Here is a 27,627-nt window from a genome sequence, read left to right as displayed (position 1 = left end):
CAACTGGTGAACATCTTGTTTTTTCTAGGCTGCCTCAACCTCTCCTTGTATGTCAGACACTCCATGTCCTCCATCATCCTCATAGGCCTTTGTTGGACTCACTCTAGCAAGTCCATATCTTTCTTGTACCAGTAAGCTCAGAACTGACACAGTAGTCCAGATGTGGCCTCAAGTAATCCAGATGTAGCCTCACCAGTGCTGAGCAGAGAGGAGTCACTTCCCTTGACCTGCTGGCATCTCCTCCTTTCTTCCATAGAAGCCTGGATTCTGGTATTTTAGTGAAAGAAATCATGGTAGTAACATATCATGCCTTTCAGAAATCCAGCAGATGACAACAATCACATTCAATAGTAAGTAAAAGAAAAAAAATCAGTAAAATACACAACAAATTTATTTTATTTAAATATCAGGCTGCACTTGTGCCAAGACAAATGGGGCTGTTTTGAGCTGCTAAAAGAGAAATACAGTTTGTTTTTTTAAAAATGCTTAATATGTATTTAAAATACCCACAAGTGATGTGCCAACCACTTCTGCACACACCTGCAAGCTGTATTAACTAGTGATATGCAAAACATGTTATGCTACATATGCATGGAGTCAAAGTACTCTGAGTGATATTCTTAATACTTAAATTGTAACTGATTTTAATGAGGAGGAACATTTATCTTGAATAAATTAATGTGAGACAATATTAAGAAATCCTAAATTAATTTGCATTAGTGGAAATTAATCATTCAGTAGAATTTTAATAGACAAGTCTGAAGATACTCTCCTGTCTGCTTGAAAAGACTTTTGCTTTAAAGTATACTACAGTATTTTCGTGAGTTTTTGCTTTTTAACTCCCCAGTAGAACTAAAAACAGGGCATATCCAGGATTTCTACACACATTCCCTTTCTCCACCCTGCTGATTTCTGGATATGCCACTCTGATCCAGCTGCTGTTGAGTCTGGAAACCCTTGGCACATCAACTGTGTGTTTACACATTAGTTCTTGATAGTTTTCCTTGAGAGTTAAATCCCTGCCAGAGGGTTATGCACCTATCACAGATCTGACACTTTTGGATACACAGCACTCACCATGCATGAGCTGCCCAGTTCTTATATGTCCCAAGTTATGGATATCAGACTCACTTTGCCAGAACACAAGGACCAGGATCAGTGCCACCCAAGGATATTAAGCAGAGCCTACCTGTGCAGCTCATGTGTTTGCAGACATCAATCCCAGACAAAAATACAGCAGGGCTAATGTCAGCATCAATTACCTGCTCACTGCCAAGTCACTGAGATGCTCCTCCATGTAAGCAGAGGCTCTCCCTGTCCCTGCTTGACACTCATGGGTTAGACACAGGACACAAAGGGAGCTCTCTCCATCTGGACCAAAGAGACCTTGGACCCTTTCAGATACCACATAAACATTTGGCTCTCATTTTTCATTTTTCAAAGCAAAAAGTAAAAGAAATTCTTCAAAACAAGCACTTGTTTAGTTTAAGACCAGTGAAGAGGTTGTGCTGCCCTTTCTGTGCCCTCTCCCCAGTGGGGTGGCATTGGCCATTCACAGGCAGTGTGAAGAGGCATCCAGGACTGCCTCCTCCCGAAATCCTTGTGTGGGAATAAAAGGTGCAAGGTGCAGATGAAACTCTTCAGCACTGCTTTTCTCAGATCTCTTAGAGAGGGAAGCCTGTGTCTTTTCTCAGTTTTGAGGGCTGGCATGAACACTAATCTTTCAGATCCAGCTTCTGTCTACTCTTTCTGGCGGCATTTTCAGCAAGTTGCTGAATATAATAGCTTTAGTGTGATTCTAGATATTAGCTGTGCAAGGGGTCATGGAGATGGCAATGCTACCTAATGTAGGCATTCCTGGGCCTTGTAAGAGGAGTGGCATTGCTTTCCAGGGCAAGTTACATGTTGTGTAACAGTACTACTTGTGCTTTGTTCATCATCTGAAAGAGTGGCAGAATATGGTCATTTCCAGTTTTGAGCCTTAACCTGAAGCATCTAAGACTGGCTAAAGAAATTAATGTCCACCTTAAATGATCCTTTATTACCATTTCCATCTCAAAAAAAAAAAAAAAAAAAAAAAAGAGGAAAAAAGACAAAACCAAACCCCAAAGGAAACAACCATGCAGCTGTTTCAGTAAGGTATGTTCCTTTTGTATATGCCCTACAGAGGTTCAGGAAATATCCCGAATTTCAGGTGCAATAAGAATGAAGGATTCGACTGAATTCATTAATAAATATGTACAGAAGAACTTTGTCCCTTCAAAGGGTCATGAGACATTAGCTGGTTTGACTTCTTATTTAGGACAAGTAAGCAGTTTAGTTTCGCAGGGGATTATTACAGCTAAATTACAGCCTCATATGCTCTTCATAGGACAAGAAGGACACTTTCATGAGCAGCTTTTTCTTACAGTTGCGGTCAATCTTGATGTGTGAAGGACACAGCTTCCTTCTTGTTTCCAGTTAATTTCAGAATTATTTTCCTTCAGATGTCTCTGAAAACAAACAAAACAAAGTGACACATGAAACGGGAAATTTTACATTTAGATTTAAAAATTGCACAGAGAGCACAGGTAAATGAGCTCTTGAGTCAAATTAATGGCTGCAAGTTAGGGCTTGTCTGTACCATAAAATGGTTTGTCAGTACAATTACACCAGCAATCCAAGGACTACAGCAAAAATAAAGCTAATATATGACTCCAAAACAGCTATGCCAGCAACTTTGCCTAAGTATGTGAAAATCATACCAGTAAATTTTTCTTTTACTAGTATAGCTTTTGCAGTTCAGGGAAATATTTGACCTAGACTGGGCAAAATATCTCATTTAGTCAGTATGAACTGTGACTCCAGCAAAAAGTTTTCCCAGTGTTTCTCCAGAGTGATTAAAACCATGGTGGCTCCTGTGTCATATTCTGGTCTGGCAGATGTAGTAGAAGAGGCACCTTCCTTTTGGGGAGAGACTTTCCAAGGGATGTGCCCTGTAACTATGTAACAGAGCTGCAGGCCTGGAGGGAAGTTAGTTAATAATTTAATTAATGTTTAATGGCAATGTGCCAGCATGCCCAACTTCACCAGTGGACTGTATTCCCAGCTCTGCCAAACTATAAAACCATGTTTGAATCTGCCTTGTGGGGGAATGGCAGGACTTGTTGGAGTAGGAAGAACATCTAGAACTTCTAGATAATCACAGTAGTCTTCCCTGCCCTTAGGGTCTCTGAACGTACAACTGCTTTGAGACAGCTTCTTAGAAGTCTTGCCTGTGTCAAGGCTAAGATCCACAGCTCTCAGAGCAGGACACTGCTTATTTTCCCCCTCTTGAGTCTTTCTTCTTTCCACAATCACCATTGATAGCAGCCTGGAAGAAACCTTCACTTCTCATATTAGAGAAAACAAAAACAGCAGGCAGCTGAAAAATTACCTAACCATGAAAATTAGCAAGGTAGATGATGCCCCCGAATCTGCTTTGAAAGTTGCTTAGGAAAGGGACTTTCAAAACTGATGAGAACACACAACTACAGTCATGGATTTGGTCTCCTCACTCCAATATACCCAAGGCTACAAGTATTGCCTCAGCCTTTCACCGTGAGGCTTTTCTGTGAAAGAAACAGCTTGCTTAGAGGGTCAGTGGCATGACAGCTTCAGAGAAATGTCCTAGAAAAAGAGTACAAAAGGATTAATGTAGATATGGTGTGGTCAGATAGGCTGATTTTCATTTGTAGCACTGTTTCTAGATTTCAAATATGAGGGAACAAGCATCTCAGCATGACCAAGGTGAAAAAAAAATTGCACTTTGATCTGTTTCATACAATTACTTTAAAAATAAATGGTACAAATTGAAAATAATTACAACTACTTTGTCCAAACAAAACTACCCCAACCGTTGAGCTTAGGAGAACAGGGAAACACAGCTCTGTAGCTTTTTCATTCCTTACTGCATTTCTCTTTTTTCTACTTTTCTCTTTTTTTGTCTATTTAATAAGCACAGAAGCTTAGTCAGCTGAGACCATTCCTTTTCCGGCACTTGTGTGCAGTTCAGGTCCAGAAAGCAGCCTCCTGAAACAGCCTGACAGCAGTCCTCATTTTCAGCTCTCCAGGTGGCTAGACCGTGTTGTTTCTGTCCTTTTCCAGCCATGAGGTTACAAGCAGCTATCAGCACTGGAGACAGAATCTGCCTTCTCTGGTTTTGCTGCTGAGGCTTTTTTGTTGTTGTTGCTATTCCTGTTCCTGCATGCCTCCATCTCATTTTTGTTTCAGCAGCACCGGAGTTATTCCAGTTCATTACTATGGACATTCTATTTTCTCATTTTCTCACACCGGAGAAAAGCCATTGTTGACATCTTTAATACTGTCCAAAAGACTGTCAAGCTGAGGGCTTTCCTTGTTAAAAAAGCAGAAACAAGTCATGGCAGTAAAAGGAGAGAAACTTGTCTTTTTAAAAAGAAAGCCACATGTTTCAAATGCTTCCAGGGTGGTGTGGGGTTTTTCTTTCTCTTGAATCTTTAATGAAAGGTTAAAATATGTTAATAATGATTGTTGCTATAGCAAGCTCAGGCATCTGTAGTGAAGGCCCTTGCTTAATTGCTTATTGTTCTGGAGTGATGAGGTCAAGTTAACATCATTGACCCTCTGGGCACATTTATTCAATCAAAATTAACATAGCAATGACCTGAGGCAAATCTCTGTTCTTTCTTTCTCCCTCCTGCTTAGGGTGAGGACTAAGACTTACTAGTATCACCCTGGCATGCTTCAGCCCTGGTCATGGAAAGATTTTTAGAGGGATGCTGGTGAAACACTGCAAATAGGAAATACTGTGGGGTTTTTTTTAAGGTAGAACTGACTGTTGAGGCTTACTTCTGTATTTCATTAGAACTATTTTTTCTCCTAGTGATTCTATTTAAAAGTAATTTAGATCAATAGGCTTATTTTGATCGATCATGTACACAAAAATATTAAAAGTAGATATTAATAAATAGCATAAATGTCCTGAGGAACGGAGGGACCATAGGTGGGAAATAGTTAACAGATGAATTCTTCAAGAACTCTCATGATCAGATATTAGGTAATTGACACAGGTGAGAGAGACAACATATTTTGGTTCATTATTATCCTGTATTTAAGCCTAAACCAGCTAATTTGGTAATTTTATCTGGCTACATATTTTATAAGACTTTTGCCCATATTAAAGATTAATTGCATATGCCTATGTCAAATCCATATTTCTCAAGATGCTCACAAGTGCCAGTGGGGGATCTTGATAGAAACTTTAAGTGCTAGAAAAAAGCCATAGCGGAGATTTCTGATGGCTGGGGGAGACCAGCAGGCTGGAAGAGCCACGTGATCTTTGGCTAGCTAATGATTTCAGAGTGGATATGTCTGTCAGCCATTAAGGATGAAAATTTATGGGATTGCTTCATAATCCAAAGATTATCCAAAGAGAGTGATCTCCCTCGAGGTAGCAAAGGTCCTTTTCTTTCATGTTTTGCTAGAGTTGTCAAAGAAGACAACTAATAAAGTGAAACCTTACCTCCACTGATAGGGAGTTTAAGGGCATGTGGATATAGACTTAAAGTATTGATGCCACAACAAAAAGTTGTATAAACAGATGCTGATCCTCTAGGCTGGCATTGCTTCTTGAAAACATGCTTTTACATTAATGCCTATGGTCAGAAGGGCTATTTTAATCAGAAGAGTGCTTAATTCTCACTTTCACAACTTCTTTACATAATAGAGCAAGACCCCTCAATAGCATGTGGACTGAGGAAGCAGTGTGTAATGTGAAATGTTCTGTTTTGTTTCATTTTTAGTCCTTTCTGTAACTTTGGTGTTTCTGTGTCTTTGAGCGGGGAAAGAGATGGCCTCATGGATACCACACACTGCCCTGGATGTCATGTTTCTGAGGGGGGTGACTATTTCAGAAAAAATGACAGCTTATTTCAGATTCACTATCGGGGTTGCTTAACTCAAATGCAGTATCACTGTTGCATGCCGTATAAAAATAAACACAAAGTAAATTTTGAAATAAAATACTTTATAATAAAATATTTTTTAAAATCTCTGTAATACAACATTTCAAATTTTCTGTGTTTTCATGGATTTCTCTTCACAAAAGAAGCCATTCACCTGAATCAAGTGAAATTCACAGAAAGTTCAGCTATGAGTGAGAAGAAATGGGACCACAGTTTCACTCATATCTAGAAAAATTCTAACTTGTGTTTAGCTGGAAATGATGCCTAGAGATTTTTAGGAGCAAAGGCCCTCTTCACTAGCACTTAAAGTCACTGCAGACTGCCAGAGCAGAACCTTGCCAATTTAATGAAACACAGATAATGCTTGAAAGCTTCTAAAGCAAAAAAACTTAGTCATGCACAACAAGGCATCCACTTCCAAAAAGAGGAAAAGGGCTGCATTCAGAGTACTATAATTTTAGAGCAAATTGGCACCAACCAGAATAAAGCCATCACAGTTCTACCCCCAGAACAATGATAGATGCTGCTTTAACAAAGGTGACATGGCTAAGAGTGACTGGGGATCACTGGTGGCAGCTCAGAGGTGCCTTTCCTGCCTTACTCAAGGGACATTTGCAGCACCAGCAGCAACTCCCAGGGGAAAACCTCTCTTGTTTTGGGAAGTGAAGGTTACCAGCCAGTCTAAAAATTCACTGTGCCTGCACTTGTTTGCATCCACAAGTGATCAAGGCTTACACTCACCTCTTCCTTCAGAGTGCACGCTTATTTCTAACGCTGGTGTCATGAAATACTTTTCTTATGTTTTCAATTATATTTTCATCAATATAGGTGTAGTCATGCTCTTCTTCCTCTTCTGCCTCATAGTTTCTTGCCAGGCCTGAAAAATTAGCAAAAAAAAAAAAATTAAGGAAATGGAAGACTCTGCCCTTGGCCTGAAAAAGAAAAAAAAAGTACAATTCAAAAAGACAACCATAAAAGCAAAGAATACAATGTTCTCCTCACTTTTATACTTCTCAGAGATCTTAAATTCCCTGCTTAAGTTTCTGAGCAGTATCTGTGGCAGAACAAGAATGACAATCAGCTGAGCATTTTACAAGAATCTTCACTCAAGAATTCCTATTTCAGTTTCTGCATAGGATTGTACCTCTAAGTTAACCACTCCCTGCTATCTATGCACGAATAACTTAAATGTTTATTGAAATGTTTGAACTGTGTCATCACTTACAGCATAAAAGCAGGCAGATAAAATTATCTGACCATATCAAGAGACGAGCAGTCCACTTGCCATAAATCATATGTACCATCCTTACTATAGATGTGCTCCTTTTGTGTTTCAGTGCCTGACAAGAGGAGCCCCTGCAGCTAGGAAACAATGGTGGTACCTTGGGATTTCCTGGAGCCAGAATCCCCAGATGCTTCTTATTTAGAAGGTGATATAACAGAGACATAGACTTGAGAGTGGCATGAGGCTAAAACGAAAAGTTTTAAAGTGCATTTCTTTACATCCGCCTAGACTGGCCTGAAGCAGCACTGAGAAAAAACCTTTCAGAAAACAGCAGTGTTTCCCCACAAGAGCAGAGACCCTCACTGGAGGCCTCTTAGCAGCCCCAGCACTGGAGCAGGTTCTACTCTGCATCTGGGCACAGTAACAACTTCACTTTACAGCTCACAGAGGCTAAAGCTGCTGCCAGGAGGCCTCAGGGTCTCTTCCCCTGCTTGAGCTGTCCTACCACTTCCCTGAGGCTAGAGGAAGCTCTGCAAGGCACATGGGACAGAACCCCATAAGGATCAGCCAGTGAGTGCCCAATTTCACCCCATCAGAGCCACCCCATCCCTTAGCCCAGCCTGTGGTGAGCAAGAGCCAGATGGCAATAGAACCAGCTAGAGCTGAGATGGTGACTGTGATACCATCACAGGTCCCCTGCGAAGAGCAAATCACCCTTGGAGTTTATCAGGAAGACTCATGTGTAACAGAGCTGAGAGGATACTGTGTTTTTAAAGCCTCAACGTTCACTGAAATTGCGAATCAGAGTGAAACACTGCTGGGGGTACAGCTGTTCCTGGTTGATTAATTTTCTAGGACACAACCTGAAACAAGCTACCATCATGCACTATCTGACCTCCCAGCAAGCCATCTTTGTCAAACAGGCTCTTTATGGGACCAAGCTTCTCAAATAGAATACTCCCAGTCTTACTCTTGAAGGCACCATGTGCCCCTTCACCAAGAGAATAACTGTGATTTTGCAGCAGTCTCCAAATCCCACTAGAGTTCTTCCTGAGACTTTCCGTGGCTGAGATGTCTCACCCTGAAAAACTGGGTAGTAGTAATTTCTTTATGAAGGTGTGACCCTTTCCTTTTTAGATTTTCTAAGGCTGGAAGTAAACACTAAGTTAATCAAGTATCTCTCTGGCCACACCAGTGCAGAGTCTATCATAGACCAATATAGCCACAAGTCCCCTGCTACTAAATTAGCAAAGTACTTCCAGATCTAGGCATCAAAAGGAAAAAAAAACCCAAACCAAAACCCCAAACATATGATTAGAAATGCATTGAAAATCTTACTCACACATGTGGCCACTATCTTGTTAATAAACATTTTCTGGTTTGTAGCTCATTTGCAATTTGGCTGTGCTTGATATCAGTAAAAGTAAACTAATGAATAAAACAGGCACTGAAAGAATAAGCTAATCCCTGTGATTCAGCAAGGGAAATATTGTTTGTGCACTTAGACTTGCTAATACGGATATAAGGTACAGATTGCTCATGGATGGCATAGCTGGGCTTTCTTCTTTCCCAAACACATGTAAACAAAATGATACGCTTCTCAGCAAGCCAGCTCAAGGAGAAAGAATGTTGATGTCATCAGGCCAGACTAAATCACAGCTGTCTCCAGTCCCAAACCTGTTCAGGGTGCCTTTTGAAATGTATATATTTACACTTCAATAAAGCATTAAGCAATGAATGAGACATGCTGAACAATCCCAAGGGGATTCTGAACATTGAAATCAATGCAATTTTCTTCCCTGTTTGAAAAAAAAAAAATCTATTAGGCTCAATACTGCATTACTGAATCAGATAGGCCATCTCAGCCTGCCAAGAAAGCAAGGCTTATGTCATTGTGCTGTCCATCCATCCATCAATCTCTTCAGTACTTTTACAAGTTTATTCCTGCCAATTTAAGTCAGATTTGAAAAGGGGACAGAAGTCTCACCGTGGTTACAAAAGCTAGAGTTGAATTAGTTCCTCTATTGAAAGGGAAGCATGCAGAACACAGCTGTTACACACTCCATTTGGCAGCAGACAGCAGGATAAATCAGCATGGGCATATTGGTTGGCCACTCAACACACACATAGCTACAGACCTGCTCTTTTGCTTTTGATAAGAACACCACAAGGAGAGTTTTGGTTATTATCAGGAAAGGAAGAGAGGAGCAGTAGGGGACAACAGTCCTGAATACTTATTAAACCAAATTTCATTAATTCTGCTCTTCCTGGAACAATTTGTATAATTGTATTTGCCTTTATAGTAGAAGGCTAATGCTCTGCAGACTAAAAATTTCCATTAATCTCATTTGTATCCTTGAGTGAGTAGGATTTGTTGTTTTTTTTTTCTCGGAATACACTTACTGTTTTTCACAAAGTTCAAGGTCAGAAATGGTTGTCATAACTTTCCATTCTGCCCTTCTACAAAGGGTAATCAACAGAAGTGACCCAACCCATCAAGACCCTTGCTTGAATGAAACAAATGCTAAAGGCCCCAACTCATGTACATACAAGGCTGCACACCTAAATTCCTCTGGCTGCGTGAGCATAACACAGTTTCACAGCTATGGTAAATATTTCAGATCAGTTTTAATGCTGCATAAATTAACACTAAAACACATAGCACTTATTGTTTGTTTATGCCTAACTTGAAAATAGTAGTCATGAAATATTCTGCATAATAATATTATGAACTCAACATGATAGAACCACATCCTTATTTCTGCTTAAGTGAAAATACACAGAACTGAAGGTGTGTGCATAAACCAAAGCATTCTTATGAAAAGCAGGATTTTATTTGCTGTGAGCCTGGTTCTGATGCTCCTCAGTGCTAATGAGAACTAATTCCTTCGGGAGTGCTGCTGAAAGCTGATCAGTGATAGAGGAATCAGAACCCATAAAACTAATGGACTGCTCCTTAAGCTGATATCTCTCAACCATTACTTCATGTGATGATGTAGCATATCTTTAAAAACTGTTAAGTGCCACTATGAAAATATTTTTCACATAAACTACAGGGTTGCACATAATGTATTGGTAATATTTATCTTCCTCTGGAATCTACTAACCTATTGTTTGGAAAAGATTATTCTTAATTTCTTTTAAAAAATCTTAAATTTCCTGAAAGAGAAAAGACCTCTTTCATTGTCCTTTTTCTTTTATTTTTTTTTCTTTGTCGATTTTTTTCTAGTCTATCTTGCTGGTTTTATTGAACTTTTTGAGACCTAGTTTCCACTGTTTTGCTACTGCCTCATATAAAATAAATCCCCAGGGTATCAACAGCTCTTGCAGATCAGAAATGGTTGCTGCAAGTTTTAAACAATCTCATATTTCTTGCCTCATCATAAGTTCCTACAAGAGGCTGCAGAGAGGGGCTCAGGGCACCATCAGACACGTTCAAGTGCTGCTCTGTGCAGGACTGTGGGAGCAGAGCCAGGCAGCACTGCCAGAGTGGGAGAGGGCACTGACATGAAATACTCTTTAGTTTAACTGCATGTAGCACTGTGAAACCTCCTCCTTGCAACCACCTAAGCTCCTGCCTGAAACCTCCTGAATATTACTGCAATTAAAATCAGTCATATCTAATAAACCCGTGAAATCAAAAGGATTCAGAGCCTATGCTTTCTTCCCCCTGCTGTAAAACAAGTTACAGTTTGGTTGAAGGCAGAGCTGACTGAAAATATTTCAATATCATTTACTAAATTGTTCTCATATCCTATGAAATGGTATGATCTCCATATTTTAAGTAATTATCTTGCCTTTTTTTAAACTTACCTCAGAAGATGTGGCAGTCAAGAATAAGTTTTGTCTTTACAGCCAAAAGCACAAAAAGTATTGGCTTTTTTGTTTCTGTTTTTTTAAAGAAAATTCAAGACTGTGGCAGCCAAATTTAATATCTGTTTGGCCCTAATCAAAGACTGAGCTGAGTGTGGAAGCTGGAGGGAGTTGTCACACATGCATACAGTAAAGGATTCTTAATTCATGTTACTTATACCCATGCACCTACTTCAGAACACTAATACCAAATGCATCAAAAAAAAACCAGCTTTTCTTTCTTTTCAAAATAATTCAGAATTCTAGGATTTGACTTAAATTTTTGGGGTTATTGTGTTTAATTCATTTTAATATTTGTTTTAGAGCACAGTGCCAAAGTCAAATGTAATGTGTTAACTAATGGGACAGCAAGCTACAGCACCCCTCAGGTGCAGAAATTTCTTAAGCCATCTTTGCAAATTTAGTAGATGTATGTGCATCCTAAAGTCCAAACAGAAGTTTCAATCCTCATTTTCTCTCTCCAGCCCACTAGCCTCCTAAATTGAATGCCTAAAGAAAGAATATATAAAGACCTTCCCTAAAATATCCTGACATCAGTGAACAAAATCAGCATAAACAGTTTCCCTGCAGACTGTAACTATTCCAGAAACCTATGCCACTAACAAGAAGATTATGTAATGTTATAGAAACTCCACTTGGAATAAATGTCAAGGATAAAGAAAAACTGATACAGCAGATTTCGGATGGGAGTTATTATCCTATAGATATTGCTACCATTTTTAATTAATTCAAACTCAGTCAAATAGAAGAAAATAAGATAATATCTTTAGTGGTCTATTCAGGTTTAATTGCAATAGAGGAAAGAGGTTCAATTTCTTAGAAACATAGATAATAAATCCTATCTTTATTAACATGAGCTCTGTAAGGAAAGACAATAGAGGCTTTAAAACTGAGAGAAAAACATGTTGTTTTTCTTTTTGGAACTATCTGGCCTTTGGTAGGAAATAGCAATTGCCACTGTAACTAGAGGAGTTTTTGAGAGTACAAATTCAACATCCTTATTAGGAATTTGAAACAGGTTGGTACTTTGGAGGGTGGCTTAACTTTCATCAGTAGAAGTTTAAAGATTAGTCAGTGAATGGTGCATTTCCTTCCACTCAAAACCCACAGAAGTGTGTCTGTGTTATTAGTCTTGACATATTTTCTAATCCATTATCTGGTGAATTAGCAGAGCAGAGTACACCCTCTGGAGCAGGCAAGCTTGCTGCACGCAGCAGTGGACTCCTGGGGATTCCTTGGCTGGCCAGGAAGAACTGTTATATAATCTAATCCAATCTCCTGTATAATTCTGCAGTTACCTTTTAATCAAGCCAAATAATTTTGGACTAACACACAACTTTCAGAAGAACCTTTAGCTCTGATTTGGGTATGTCAGCATACAATCCATCACTATTCTTGTAATCCACCATGTAATCCACACTAGGTTACATCTGCCTAACTCAAACTCACACTATACTCCAATTTAGAGTTGGTAAAGGGATACACTCCAAGGCAATTAAACATGAAGCAATTTCCAAGTCCTGCAAAAGAAGAATCATTATGATATTACTTTGTGATTTTCCATGTGAATACTAAGGAGAGGTACTAGGAGTTTGTTTGGTATCCTCTGTAGCAAACAATATTTTTTATCTGGTGTTCCGTGAGTAGTCTAAGCCAATACAGTAAATAGGATGAACTTCAAATTAACTAATTGCCATTTTCATGAGAAATGAGGCAGGAGACATGTGATTGATGAGCTTTTGAATCAGATACAGGGCTAAGAACAGAGCTAGATGGGAAGAGTTAGTGCTGTGAATCTTCACAGTACCAGAGCCACACAGCCCTTCAGCAGTCCTAACAACATTTTTTTCTCTAATACTCTTGGTCTTACACTCAAAGCTACCTGCAAAGCACAAAAAAAAAATGCCTACTGGAAGCAGGAGGAGTTAAGTCATCAGTCTGCCATGACTATGTGGGTCTCAAACAGAAGAAAAGTAAACTCCTCTTTCTCAGAAGGAGTGTCACAGCAAACATTAGGATAATGACGGAATGAGGACCAAACAAACTGGAGTAAGAACAATTAAGAAAAGATATTTTCAAACTTGAAAAAACCCTAGTGAAAGATTTCTTCTCAATTAGATCGTTTCAGAATTAAGAACAAACGAAGAATTGGCTAAGAAAAATACAGTTGGCTAGAAGCTGAAAAATCACAATAAAAATCAAGCGCTTTTTGAGATTCTGAAAAAGGTTTATCAATGACATATAAATAAGGTTTAATAGTGTGGACAAAAGACTAATGCTACTGTCTCTGAATGAATAAAGAGAGCCAAGGTGGACAGACTTCAAACAGGGCAGATGAGACAATCAGCAGTATTGCATCATTTCACCATGGTGCTGAAACTTTCAGCAGAAGGTCCAAACCAGAAATTGTTGCAAAAAGTCCGAGTCTGCTTTCTGGTGTCCAGAGCCACAAACTGCATGAGCTAATAAGCAGCTTGAAGGAGAAGGAAGAAATTTTGCTGGTACCATGGATAACAGAGGCAGCACTCTGCTTAGGGACAGGTGGAGAACCCCTGAGAGTTTCTAAGTCAGGATTTAATGGAGAGACCAACATGAGTGATGTTGTGGAGTCTGCTACAAGCACAGTGATTCATTAATGGCAATGGCACAGTTGATGGGAAAAGCTTCTCTTAGTAAGTTTGCAGATGATACAGAATTCAGAGAAGCAGCTGAGATGGTTGTCCTGCCATCCAAAGGGATCTGAACAGGCTGAAGAACTGGGCAGAGAGGACTTTCATGAAGTTCAGTGAAGGAAAAAGCAATGTCCTGCACCTGGGGAAAAATAACTCCATGCCCAAGCACAGGCTGGGGCTGAATGACTGGAAAGCAGCTTTGCCAAGAAAAACATTGGGATCTTGGAAGACAAGCTGACCATGCTCCAGCAATGTGTCCTCATGGCAAAGTGGTCCAACAAACTCCTGGGCTGCATTAGACATAGTGGTACCAGCAGAGATCTTTGTCCCCCTGATCAGCACTGGTGAGAGCACACTTGGAGTGCTGGGTCCAGATCTGGGCTCCCAGTACCAGAGGGACATGGATGTTCTGGAGCAAGTCCAGCAGAAGGCCATGAAGGTGACCAAGTGCCTGGAGCATCTGAAATAGAAGGGGAGGCTGACAGGGCTGGGACTGTTCAGCCTTCTGCAGAGAAGGCTCAGGAAGGAGTCTTATCACTGGGTATCAAAACCTCATGGGAAGGTGTGAAGAAGATGGTGACAGACATGTCTCAGTGGTGCTCAGTTACAAAAGAAACATGAGCAGTAACAAATACTCTCACAGTAGGAAAATGTAAAGACTAAGTGACGTCCCAGTCCTACTATTGAGCTGAAGCCTTAGTGACAGTGGCTCCACACCCTTTTCTCAGCCAGGGGAATCTCAGTTTAGAAACTACTGTACAGTTCCCGTAAGAAGCACAGGAAGTGACTGCACGACTTCACCTCTTGCCACACAAACTGAGCGGCTGTGTTCAGAAAAATATTTGAAGGTTCTTCACCATAAAGGCTTTATGAGACTTTAGCCTGTATGACTTTTCCTGTCTGTGGGGAGTGTAGACCAATAAAGTTAAGCTTATTCAAGCACTGTCTTCTGTGCTTGGGAATAAACCAGTCCTCAACATTAGCTTTATGTCTGCCTTCTTCAAAGAAGCTCTGGTCATGTTTTCCTCAGGCGTGTTCCCCCTGCTTCCCATGTCTGCCTCAACCCACAGAGACTAACCCATGCAAGTGATCCAGTTAATCCCTGTAGCATGGACAATGGTTTTCAAAGTCAAGCCTCAGTGATCTACAGGAAGTGTCCTTGACAAAAAATGAGTGCCCTGTTAACCTCTGTCACTATTACCTTTTTTGTGGGGTTTAAACTGAGGATACTGTCCTTTGCAGCTGTCAACATGTAAGCTTCACCATTTACCCCTACAAAATCTAATCAAATCATTAAACAGTAACAAAATGGAGCTTGAAAAGGGATTTCTCAAAGCCACAATATAACAAATTTGGAATTTTATTTCAGAATTGCCAGATACCAAAATATTGTGCTGATTTTGGCTGGGGCAGAATTAATTGAATTCACAGTGAGTAGTACAGGGCTATGTTTTGGATTTGTGCTGAGCATAGGGTTGATAATATAGAGATGTTTTTTTATTGCTGAGCAGGGCCAAGGCCTTTTTTGCTTTCATACTGCCACGCTGGTGAGGGAAGCTGGGGGTGCTCTGGAGGCTGGGAGGAGACACAGCTGGGACAGGTGACCCAAAGTGACCAAAGGGAGGAAAGGGGGGCATTTGGAGTGATGGAGTTTGTCTTCCCAAGTCATTGCTACATGGGATAGAGCCCTGCTTTCCTGGAGATGGCTGAACACCTGCCTGCCCATGGGAAGCAGAGAATTAATTCCTTATTTTTCTTTGCATGTGTGAGTGGGTTTTGCTTACCCTGTTTTTATCTCAACCCAAAAGTTTTCTAGCTTTTGCCCTTCCAATTCTATCCCCGATCTGGCTGGTGGGGAAGGGAGCAAGCAGCTGTGTGAGGCTTGGCTGCTGACTGGCTGACTGCTGTTAAACCACATCACCTTCAATAATTGGTTCCCAAATAATCAACTTCCACAACAATAAGGATTAGCGAATATTCAACATGATGCTGCAATTATTCTCCATAAGAGTGGTTTATGTTGCTTTTAGAAGCTCCAATGCACATAGTTTCAAATACACAATCCTTTTTGAGAGTCTTGCATGCTGAATGACAAGAAAAGAGGAGAAACTTTATAGGAAGTTCTTCTATTGATATAAATTATCAGTTAAATAATGCTGTGAGGATGAGTATTTGTGCTTTAGTCTTCCAAATGTTCCAGTATTGTAATTATTACGATGTGTTTATGTTTCAAATAAAACTTGTAACTGAGAGATTAATGATTTTTTTAAAAAATATTAACCACAAAGTTGAAATCTGTATACTAAATACAGTTTGGATTTGTCCTCTTATCATCTAGCTTTTCGACTTCAGTGCGGTTTGTTTCTGAAAAGGGAAAAACTTGAAAGACAAGTAGAAAAACTAGCCATTTATCAAAATTATGGGAAATACAAACAAATGGACACTTTAAAAACAATTATCTGTCAAGTAATTTGCTCAGCATTATTTTTTTCTTCAAAATACAAAAATATAAGCTGAAGACCTCTCCATATCTTTAATGTAAATTGCTTACTCATCTTAAAACATATTGGGATTGGTATTTTTTTAATAAAGATTACGTGTAAGAATCACTCTAAAGCAAGAGGAAAGCAGGTTTTCCAAATGTCTGCTCCTCAAAACCACTGAATATTCATGCTGCAGTGTCAAACAGAGTTTAATGCCATGCTGCTGCTGAGAGCTTGGATGAATTTGCCTTACGGCATTTATGGAGGAACAACAGAAAAGTTCACTTTTCATCTCTTTTTGACTAAACCACAGATTCCAAGTGAAATCACACAAGATACTCCTGTAAGTCAAATTTTCATCAGGGCTGGGGTTCAGCTTTGTTATATTAATTGCTCAAACCATAAAGCTTAACTGACCTTTAATCACAGTGGTTTCCACTAGTGTCGCTTTCCCAGTCGTGTCCTTCTTGTTCTCACGATGCACCAAATTCTTTTGACAACTATCTTGCAATTCCAAATCAGCAGCTTGATCTGAGCACAATTTCTTGGTGGTGTCTACATAGAAATTCTGAAATTACATAGAACAGCACATTAACTTTCCATGTAAATTTTTATTCCAAACTGATGGGATGTGTAGAAGCAACATTCTTTGGGTTATTTTTGTGAGTTCTTTTACTTTTTATTTTTGGCTATATGGAGTTACACAAGCAAAAGGAGATTTATGTATCCCTTTTGGTTGATTCAGATTACTTTCTGATTATTTTTATTGTATCAATTGTTCATTTAACGTGTTCTGTTACATATTACATCACAAATTCATATAAAGTCTGACATTTCAATTACATTTACCCAGTAGCATTCATAGCATAGTATAGTGAGATGATGGGAACAGACAATTATGGAGTTATTAATTATAATTTTATTACATTGGGAAAAGTAAGTTATATGGCTGCAATACTTGCATCCCTTGAAGATCAAGCTTGATACACATACTTCCATAGTTATGTTGTTTGTTTTATTTTTAATTCTGAGATATTTATGTCATAAATACTTTCAGTCAAATGCATATTTTAAGCTGTGTAAGTAACAGTCAATTAAAGATGTCAAAAATATATCTTTGGTGAATCTCTACAGTAGCTGCAGTGTAGGTACAGACCAATTGCAATCATTATACCAGAGAGAGTATATATTTTAAGAAATAATCAGTGTAGATTTTCCATTCAATTCAAATGCAGATTTTTTCCTCAGCAATGACAAAGCCCATCCTACGCAGGCAGATAAGGTCATGTTGGTAAATCTGACAGTAGCTACACAGTAATAGGATCTGATCTTTTCAGAATCAACCCACAATTTGTGAAAGTGCAGCACGAGCCCACATTTTATGACAATTCGCCCTTTTTTAATAGAGACACCAGCTAGCAACAAAAAAAGTCAGTGGTAATTGAAACAGAAAATTTGGAAGAGTATAGTAAGAAAAACAGATGAGGATGAAAGCTGTAAAACATAGGGATGGTTTTTCCCAGTGGATGGGTCACAATATAGCACAAGTGGAAGACCCTCATTTTTCAGTTAGAGAAATCTATGGTGCCTTTCTCAATTTAAAAAAAAAATCCCCTGCAAACTTGATCTACAAGGGTCAGTTGAGCTACAGTGTTCAATGAATGTTTGTGCTCTACATGCTACAGGTACAACGCTGGGTTAGTGCTCTTCTTGATTGCAAAAGAGCCTCTGACGACCAGCAGAGCTTTAAGCACTGATGTAATTCACCAAAAACTCAGGGACTTGTACAAAAAGAAATTCAGCTAAGAAATAATCTGCAAAGAGGACAGAAATGTTGGAAGAAATTATTCACAGCAGAGTTAAAATAACCCAATGGGGAAGGCACTGTTCAAACTAGGACTATGCTTGGCTGGTGTGTTGTGGAATACATTCACTGAGGCTACAGGATCTTCAGCTTTCTTTCATCAGCACAGTATGGCTTTCCTTTCATCTCCCTTTCTTGATGATCTGCACCTAAACATGCCTGTATACCCCACCAGACTGCCCCAATAATATGAGCACTCACATTAAAAGAAGTTCTTGAGAAATGCCCACCTTCTACTTGGGGAAAATAAATGCCTAAACAACCGTGTTTCAGAGTTGTCACTAAACTAGCCCCATCCTTGGTTTCAGTCAGACCTGTTTATCACAAATAATAGGTCTTGGGAAGGGTAGCATAACTTTATTATTCACAGGCAGATTATTCTTGTGTTCCAGTTATTTGGCATACTTAGCACACAGAAAGCTTTCACTGAATAGTCATCTTTCAGGGAAGAATGGAATCTGGAATCTCAATTTAGATAGTAGACAAAAGAAATTTTTTTTTTTAAATCATGAATTCTCTTATTTTCTAGTCAGCTCCTTATTTACCCTGTTAATACTAGCAATCAATATGATGTATGAGTATGTTGAGTTTATTTATTTTGCATTGCCTTAACTAATTAAAAACAGGCCTTGGCATCAAAACAGAAAGATCCCCTCATTAAGAAAAATGTAGCTGAAATTTGTGCTAATCTTATAATTCATCAGCAAAACCACACACTGTGAAAAAATAGTTACCTGGGGCACCTTGCAAACAAATTAAAATATGCAAAACTCAAACATTTAAAACCAAATAAGATTACAGAAAATGAACTGTCACATCACTTTATGCTGAAATCTGATAGTGTTTTAACATCCTTAATAGCACTATAGATAACAATTATACTAGAGACCAAAAAAGATAAGTTGCTTTTTTAAAACTATATAACAGTGAAGTCTTAGCGTTGTCTTTCAAATACTTGGCAGACTTAACAGCAGAGCATTTCCATCTAGGCAGAGTCATTGTTCCACTAGTTTAAAGAAGTCAGGATATCAGCCATGATTTTTCAATAGTTACTGCCAGAAAAAAATCTTTAATTCAATTAAAAACTCATGATCTGAGCTGCAGTCATTTGTTATAACAGACTACTCATGAGGAAACCCCAAATCTCAGCATATGGAAAATAAAACCAACACCTACAGGTGTGTGAACTAAAAATTTTACCACAATGTCTAAGCATTGTCCATTACATCTTCAATGTCCCCCACAATCTTCTGCTTGTGGTCCAGGAACAGCTCAGGAGTCAAAGCAAAAAGTTGTAAAGGTAAATGAGTCTAAATGTGCACAGTCTCTCTCAGGAAATAGGAGGTGTTATCTCAAACAGGATAAACACAAAGAAGTGTGAGAGCTAAGGTGAGAACTAAAGGGCTGGAGATGCTTCACTTTAGTAAGAACAGAGGTGTCAGAATTCAGCAGAAGCTGTAAATGAGTGCAGTGTTTGTCGAAGGTGCACGAACTGAAAACTTGGCAGTAGAAAACTGAATTTCAGAGTCAACAGTTTGATTTCGTTTCCCTTGATTACATGAATAATTTAATGCACTGCATCCACATATGTGTGTGTGTGTGTGTGTGAATGTGAGCTCTCTTCTGCAAGCAAGGTTTCCCTCTGCATGTTTGCTCCAGAGGCAGTGAAATCTGACAATAGTTCTTATTCTTATGAGTGGCACTGTACAAATAATATTGGTTTCCCTCTCTACAGCCACAGTTGCACAAAACCTGTTCCCAAAATGCTGATTTCCCCTCCAATATAAATGTATGCTCTCATCCTCATCCTCTTCTCACAGCTTCAACCTGTGTTCTCTTCTGACTTAAAATATTTGGGCTATCAGCAATTGGATCCATGTGAATATTTATTTCATTACTGTGTCTAATTATTTTTTAACTCATTTACATTTCTATTATCAGCATCATGCGGCAATGAGTTCCAGAGTTTATTTCCTCATTGAAATTTACTTTAGGTTGTGAGGTTTCTTTTTACTGCCCTAACTCATAATTTCATGCTGCTGCTGTTATTCCTCTCTATTAATTTTCTCCATCCAGATTTTTACTCTTTTTCTTGAGTCACCTCTTCTTTAGGTAGAAGAGTTTCAGGTCTTTAATCTTTCTTCTTACAGGACAGAAGTTATAACTCATGATACACTGACTCTGGAAATTCCTGCTCCTCTGCAAGATATAACCCAAAAATACTGAAGGCAATCCCTATTCCACCCATGCTTCAGACAGCAGTATTTGGTCACAACTACTCAATAAGCCCATAAAATAGCACAGAAATTCTTAGAACAAAACATACACAAAAAAATCCCAAAAAACCGAACCAAGAAACCAACAAACGTCCCCCCCAAAAAAACCCCAAAAAAGACCCCAAAACCCCACCAAAAAACCCCCACAAAACCCAACAACAACAACAAAATCACAAGACAAACAAACAACACCCCCCCCCAAATCTGGAGGTGCCCAGCAAAATTGTTGTAACCTCTGAAACAGAACAGAAGTAAGAGAAGCTCTTAGACCAAGTAAGAAAAAAGGCTTTTAAATCTGTTTACCAAAAAAAGAAAATAATACATGTGTTCATAATACACATCATTGTTTGGTTGCCTTTTTTTAAAGGAAAGAACGCCTCAGCAGCATCTAGAACATTCAGAGTAAAGAAGGAAACAACATTTGTTTAAAGTACAGAAAAATGTGGGAGTAAATATGAAACCAACAGCTGTCACAGTCTCTGAAAATGTGGTGAGATATATAGTGGCATAAACCAATCTGACAAAACTATGCTTTTCCAGACTGAAAGTCAAGCTGTTACTTGATTACAAATGACTCTAGTGAAGAGGACTACTCATTTGTTGGAGCAATCAGTGCTGGACATGGCACTACACCTTTTGAGTACATTATTACAAGTCACCAATGCTAGTAGATACAGATCATAAACCTTTTACTGCAATCTTTAAAGACAGCTTGGAGTGACACTCTTTACAGCCATCAGAAACCCAAGCCAAAGCTCCAGATACATATTTTGTGCTTTGGCATATACTTCATGGGTATATTTATCCCTAAAATGCTTATTTTCTGCATGCACCTTTCCACCAGAAAAAAAAAAGGTGCATATAAGGAATGAAAGTGTGATGAATGATTTCACTGTCCAAACAGACAAAAAAGAAAATTTATCCCCACAAGCTGCATGTGACAGTTCTGCAAGAGAGTCACATAGCACTGTATTCACAGGGAAGCCCAAATCAGGCTGGATGAGGTTTTAATTTTAAATATTTTGCAGAATATTTTAAGGAAATTGTGAGAGAGAGTGGTAGAGGAAGACATCAGTATTCATAGTTGCTGATTTATGGAGAATACTTCATGAGCTTCAGAACCTGCAGAATTACAACCTAGCTATATTTATTTGCTCCAACCTTCGTTATATCTGCATGACTTTCTGCACAGACAGTTTGGAACTACAGTGGATCAGAAAAGGATCACAGATTTTGTTTCCCATGAAGTATCAACCAGAATAAATGCTGTCACAATCAGAGCCTTAGACCATCCTGAGACACAGATCTGAACTACTTTCCAGTTTGCAAGAGCATACTCTGGAGTACATTCTGGAGTAAATACATTGGTCAGATTTACACCAATTTATACCAATTCTCCCCCACTATTCTGCTCTGGTGGAACCCCGCCCAGAGCACTGCATCTAACTCTGGGGTCCCCAACATAAGAAGGACATGGATCTGCTGGAGCAGATCCAGAGGAGGGCCACAAGCATGATCTGGAGCACCTTTCCTATGAAAACAGACTGAGAGAACTGGAGTTGTTCAGCCTGGAAAAGAGAAGGCTCTGGGGAGACCTGCCAGCCTTCCAGCACCTAAAGGGAGCTTACAGTAAAGAAGAGGAGGGGCTCTTTATCACATAATGTAGTGAGAGGACAAGGGGAACTGTTTTAAACTGGAAGTGAGTAGGTTTAGACTGGATATTAAGAAGAAATGATTTTCCGTGAGGGTGGTGAGGCACTGGCCCAGGTTGCCCACAGAAGCTGAGGATGCCCCATCCCTGGAAGTGTTCAAGGCCAGGTTGGATTGGGGCTTGGAGCAACCTGGTCTAAGGGAAGGTGTCCCTGGCTGGGGGGTTGGAACTAGATGATCTTTAAGGCCCCTTCCAACCCAAACCATTCTATGAAAATATATTTCACCTAGTGTATGACTAGAAACCTGAATGGGTGCTCTCACCTAGCAGATGGGAAACACAAATTTGAATAATGGAAACACACACATGGGAACTGCTGACATGTCCCAAAATCTGTATTATTATGGCAGACAATTAGGATTGATTTACTCCACTTGAAAAGAAACAATTACCTTTAGATATTATTCACTTGTATCCCAAGGTAGCCTTCTTGCATGATCTATTGGCAAGCCAGCTTACCTTGCACACCAAGGTGATTTTTGCAAGGGCACAGTGTATCCATAGCCAAGGGTACTGACAAGGGTCTGTGATTTTGTAGCAAGGAATTTTTACAGTCTTCCCCATTGCACTGATTCTGGTACATGATATCAAGTCTTCATTTTCCACAGTCCACTGGAGTGTGGAAAAGGAGAAGAGCTAGTTAGAAGATACTTCAGAAAGGCCATGGGCAATAAAGAGGATCCTCATTTAGCCTTATTAATATACAGGATGAGAGCACTTTGGAGAATTATTATTTGCCTGCAGGACACATAAGGTACTATAAACTGCAGATTAACTATTTTGACAAAGAAAGGGTCAAGGTTATATCATTCCAAAGACAGGAACAAAATTGTATTAGTTCATGAGTTATTCTTTGCCTAAAAGAGACACAAAACATATGATCAAATTAAGTTTTTTGATCCAGATTCAAATGCTTAATAAATTTCTTCATCACAAGGTATTTTCTGTACCTACCAGCAATACCACAATTAATTTGACTTCTATTGTCAGTAGTCTGCGTTTTATCATGGGATGGTTAGGGCTGGAAAGGACCTTAAAGATCATCTAGATCCACATTCACTGCCATGGGCAGGTACACCTTCCACTAGACCAGGGTGCTCCTGGTTCTGTTCCCAAAGGTTAAGAAAGGGGAAACTGTAAATAAAACCATGCTTGATCGTAGGCTCGCCCTACTCTATGCACATTCTAAGGGTTCAAACACTGTATTTAAAATGTTATGTTTTCCTAAAAGTAGGGGCAGAATTAGTTAACCCCTGTTCAGAGTTTGAATGTTTGGATTTAAAACCAAAACAAACCAGAGCAGAAAGCCACGTTCCAGCCAGATCCATTTCGACAAAAATAAAAGAAAACAATGCACCAAACCGAACGGTTTTGGAGAAATCAGCGGCGCCGCGCCCTGCCCGACACGCAGTTTATCCGTGAGCTGGCACGAATATTCCAACGACATGCAGACAAAAAGGAATAGAGGTGGAAGCAGGCGGCGGGCACCGCTAGAGGGCTCCGCATCCCGCTGCATCCCGGGGCATCCCGCTGCATCCCGGGGCATCCCGCTGCATCCCGGGGCATCCTGCCTCATCCCGCGGCACCCCGCTGCATCCCGGGACATCCCGCCTCGTCCCGGGACATCCCGCTGCATGCCGCTGCATCCCGCTTCATCCCGGGGCATGCCGCTGCATCCCGCCTCATCCTGGAACATCCCGCTGCATGCCGCTGCATCCCGCCGCTCCGCCGAGCGCTCCCCCGAACGAGCTGCCGGGCCCGCGGCTCAGCGGTGAAACACGGGAAACCCGACATCTCAGCTCTCCTGCGATGAAGACTTCTCCTTCTGGTCCACCCCGCTCCCGCCGTTTGAAACGGTGCACAACAAATTTCCTGGTTGTGCCCGGGATGACGGAGAAAGAAATTACGCTTGATCAGATTTGATGAATTTTTTGGGATGAATTGTGGTGAAACGTTAAGTTCTTGTAGTTTAACAGGCTGAGGTTTAATAATTGCGGGAGGAGTAGCAAACAGAGGGGAAAAAAGGGATCCAGCTGATAGGATGACCTTCAAGAAGGGCTGTTGTATGTGAACAGTGCATGCTTTCCTAGGAAATTTTGTGAGTTAAAGAGGTAATGAAATACTGCCACTCTCCACTGACAGTTCCCACAGTTCAGGTAAATTCTCTGCTGCTGATAGAAACAAAAAAAGTTGCATTATGTCATCAATAAAAAACACACAAGAGTATACTGCTATTGCATTATACTGAAATTCTTTGCTTGCTCCAGAAATTCAGAGCCCCAAGCTTTTAGTTCTTAATCAAATGACTTTCATGTACTCATTCACTGCTCACAGTATTTGTTTAATCATTTATTGAATCAGATCTTTTTCTCCCCCAAAATGCTCCCAGAATAATACCAATTATGTCTCAAGAGACTTTAGAATGCAGTTTTGCTACCAAAGGATCTTTTATGTCTCTGGGTAACTGAAGCTGTCAGCCTCTTTTCCCAGACATTTTTCTCCTGCTCTGTATGTGTACAAGCAAAAGAGAACAGAAAATGATGTTGGGCACCCTTGAGTGGCCTGGGATGAAACAATGCTGTGTTAGACAGCACAAAATCACCAGGTTTCACCTTCAACTTAGTGTTACAAATCAAAAATATGTATTTAAAAATCATTGAGCAATAGTTCAAATGCAAAATACAGAGCTGCATAATGCCCTCCCAGCTCCATCTCATTCCTCTTCTCTCCCTGCTAAATACATAAAGGGGGAGTGCTTGATCCCCAGTGCCTCCGAGCAGAGAACAGTTTTTTCATCTTTACTGTAGTGCAGATGATAATATTACATTTATTTTTGTAGCAATATCTTTATGTGAAGGCTTGGCTTTTTTCTGAGTACTTAAACACCACTTTCTCTCTTCAACACACCATGCAGTGAAAGAAAAGTATTGTTTTCTGCATTTTACATGCTGGCAAATTGAAATGTGCTCTTTCCCACATTGCTTTAAAAAGTGGGTAGGAATCAGTGAGGTGCCACCAGCTGTCACCTTTCTACACACCCTGACTCTTCACCAGCCAGCTTTCCCTGCCAGCAGGCAGAGCAATTGCAGCCACACTTGTGAGCTCTCAGCTAAAGAAATTAGGCCTGGGCTGTTTCAGACTGGGCAATGAAACTCAGGATCAGCTTGTGGAAATCTTGGCTTCCTTGGCACTCACAACAGCCATGGAAGCGAGTAAGAAGAGGACACCATAGTGAGTCTGATGCCTTAACTCCAAGGCAGGCTTTACTCTTCTGCTGGGCTACCCACCCACTAAGCACTGACCTTCTTGGGAGGAAAAAGTATACACCTGAAGACCTAAATTATTGACATCTACTTCTGTATTACAAATGCACCTCACCTTGGCAAATGGAAGTGCTTCTTTGTTCAAAGACTATGAATTGTTGCATTTTGTGCTACCACTTAAGCAGAAGATGCAAATTCTTTTCATTTATCTTTAATGGAACATTAACTGGAAATATAATTACAAGGGAAAGCTAATTACCTGCAGGTTTGCCAAACTGCAGATGGAATCTACTCAACAGACTGAAGTCCAAATGCTGAAACTGATGTGAATGTAAGTCCAGTTCAGTGTGTGGAAAATTTGAATTGAAACTAAATGAAAAGAAGAATGAAATTTCCTGTAACTCCTGACACAGGACCCCAAAGGAGGCAGCCCTTACTGCACCATTGTCCCATCTGTCTTTCCCTCAGTGCTCAGATCTTCTCTGCCCCTGAAAAATGAAATTACATCCACACAGGATCAGTTCAAAATGCATCTCACAGAGTATTTTTTCTTCACCGTTGCCTTAAGCAGACAGACACCAATGAAGAATAAGAACAGAGCAAGTCAGGATCTATTACATCCAAATATACTGTCAGCCTCTTACTATTTTCAGCTCAGGGAATTTCCTGAGTTTGACGTGGTTTGAGTATTAGTAACCCTCAAAGGGTCTCTCTTCCAAGAATTTGTCCAGTCTCCCCTTGAACTCCTGATCCACTTCCAGCCTTGTTCTGACTCCCCTTAGTCTGAATGTATCCTGCCCTATTTCCTCTAATTGTGGCCCTGCAGAGAGAGGAGAGGGAGTGGAGGGGGGTTAGATTTTTAAAATAAATTGTTTTCAAGTTCTTACTGCTCTGCTGGCCTTCCTAGCATGAGTCTGCAAGTTCAGCTGCAGAGCTAACCCTCTACTTCCTCTTACTGCATGACAGAAAACACAGTGTGCAGCAGACACCAGCCTCGGGAAAGCAGCAGGACACTGTCTTGGAAGGAATTAAATACTTCAGACTGGATTCGGACCTCAGACACTGGGTGTAAATCTGCAGTCACTCCCTGTAATTTGAAAGCATTATTCTGGATTTACTCAGTCATGGCTGAATTCAGCATCAGGCTTCTTGTTTTTCAAAATCGTCAAGTTTTCAGGCCACAGCAGGGAGTGTAACAGCAGGAGTGAAAGGAAAATGGGTTATTTTATTAGCAAAATGCATTCCTATTCTAACAGGTATTTCTGCAACGTTTCAATTCCTTCAAGAATTTTGCCTTCTCACACACATATACACATATAAATGTGTACAGAGATATGAGAATATAAATATTTCAGCCTGCCCACTAGAAGCCAGCTTGTTTCATAAGAAAGAAACTATTCTGCCCTATTTTTCACTTCCCTTTTAATTCTTTATTCTCTGACATAATTTCAAAATTCTGACAATTAATTCTCTTGCAGCTGTGCTGAGCTGCACACCAGTGGTTAGCAAATCCGGCCAAGTCACAGGGGGTTTTGGTTCACTGGCAACATTGAACCATATCCTATAAAGGACCTGGATTTTTCCTCATCAGAAAGTTTTTTCACATCCTGGAACTTTCAGCAAATTGGGAAGTGCCTACCCACCAGAAAAAAATTTCACTTCTTATTACAAATACTTATCACAACTACTAAAAGAAGACTTTTTTGGTCTGTTTCTGGTTGTTGGCATTTTAGATTTTCAATTTTCTCAATTCCTTACAGGGAGCAAAAATTAAGGAAGGGAAAGGCTTTCAAGACCGTTTGCTCCCAGGTATCAAAATGAAACTGTGTGATACCATGTGCCCACTTCTGCCTCCTGCCCCTACTCTGCCCTGAACCACCCTCCCTCCTAGGCACTGTCTCTACTGGATGTCAGAGGTCTGTCCCAGACAGAGGCTGTAGCCTGATCTGCCCCAATACAAAGCTATGGGAATGAGAATTAAATATTCTCCTGTGCTCATGACTGTCTTCCATTGCTTTTCTTACACCCATTCCCTCTCTAGGATCTCTCCAGAGAGCTGGGTTGGCACTCAGGACAGGCCTGGCACTCCACCAATGTTCAGAGCTATGCCTTAGTGGCATCTATAAGGCCTTTTAAGCCTGTTGAAAAAGAGACAGCTGAGAATAGAGGATCTGTACAAATCTCAACCCATTATTTCCTGGCTTACAAAAAAAGACCAACTGAAAAGTCATCCTAATACGCAGCACGGAAAACACTGATGGTGGTACTTTGCTCATACACTGAGAAGTGTCAAATAG

At 40.0% G+C, this 27,627-nt stretch overlaps 1 protein-coding gene across 1 annotated transcript in view; it reads right to left on the bottom strand.

The window, feature by feature from the left end:
* Positions 1-373: 373 nt before the first annotated feature.
* Positions 374-27,627, bottom strand: part of THEMIS (thymocyte selection associated) — a 78,328-nt gene continuing 51,074 nt past the window's right edge. Inside the window, exons 5-6 of the mRNA XM_085056000.1 lie at positions 16,634-16,784; positions 374-6,840 (exon numbers count right to left, since the gene is read on the bottom strand). Coding sequence (XP_084912126.1) covers positions 6,713-6,840; positions 16,634-16,784 — 279 coding nt within the window. The 3' untranslated portion in view covers positions 374-6,712. The remainder of the gene's footprint in view (positions 6,841-16,633; positions 16,785-27,627) is intronic.

The sequence above is a fragment of the Lichenostomus cassidix genome, chromosome 3 (assembly GCF_008360975.1).
Source record: "Lichenostomus cassidix isolate B80296 chromosome 3, HeHo_3.0, whole genome shotgun sequence".
Taxonomy (NCBI): domain Eukaryota; kingdom Metazoa; phylum Chordata; class Aves; order Passeriformes; family Meliphagidae; genus Lichenostomus; species Lichenostomus cassidix.
The sequence above is the reverse complement of the archived record's forward strand: the minus strand, read 5'-3'. Positions and strand labels throughout refer to the sequence as shown.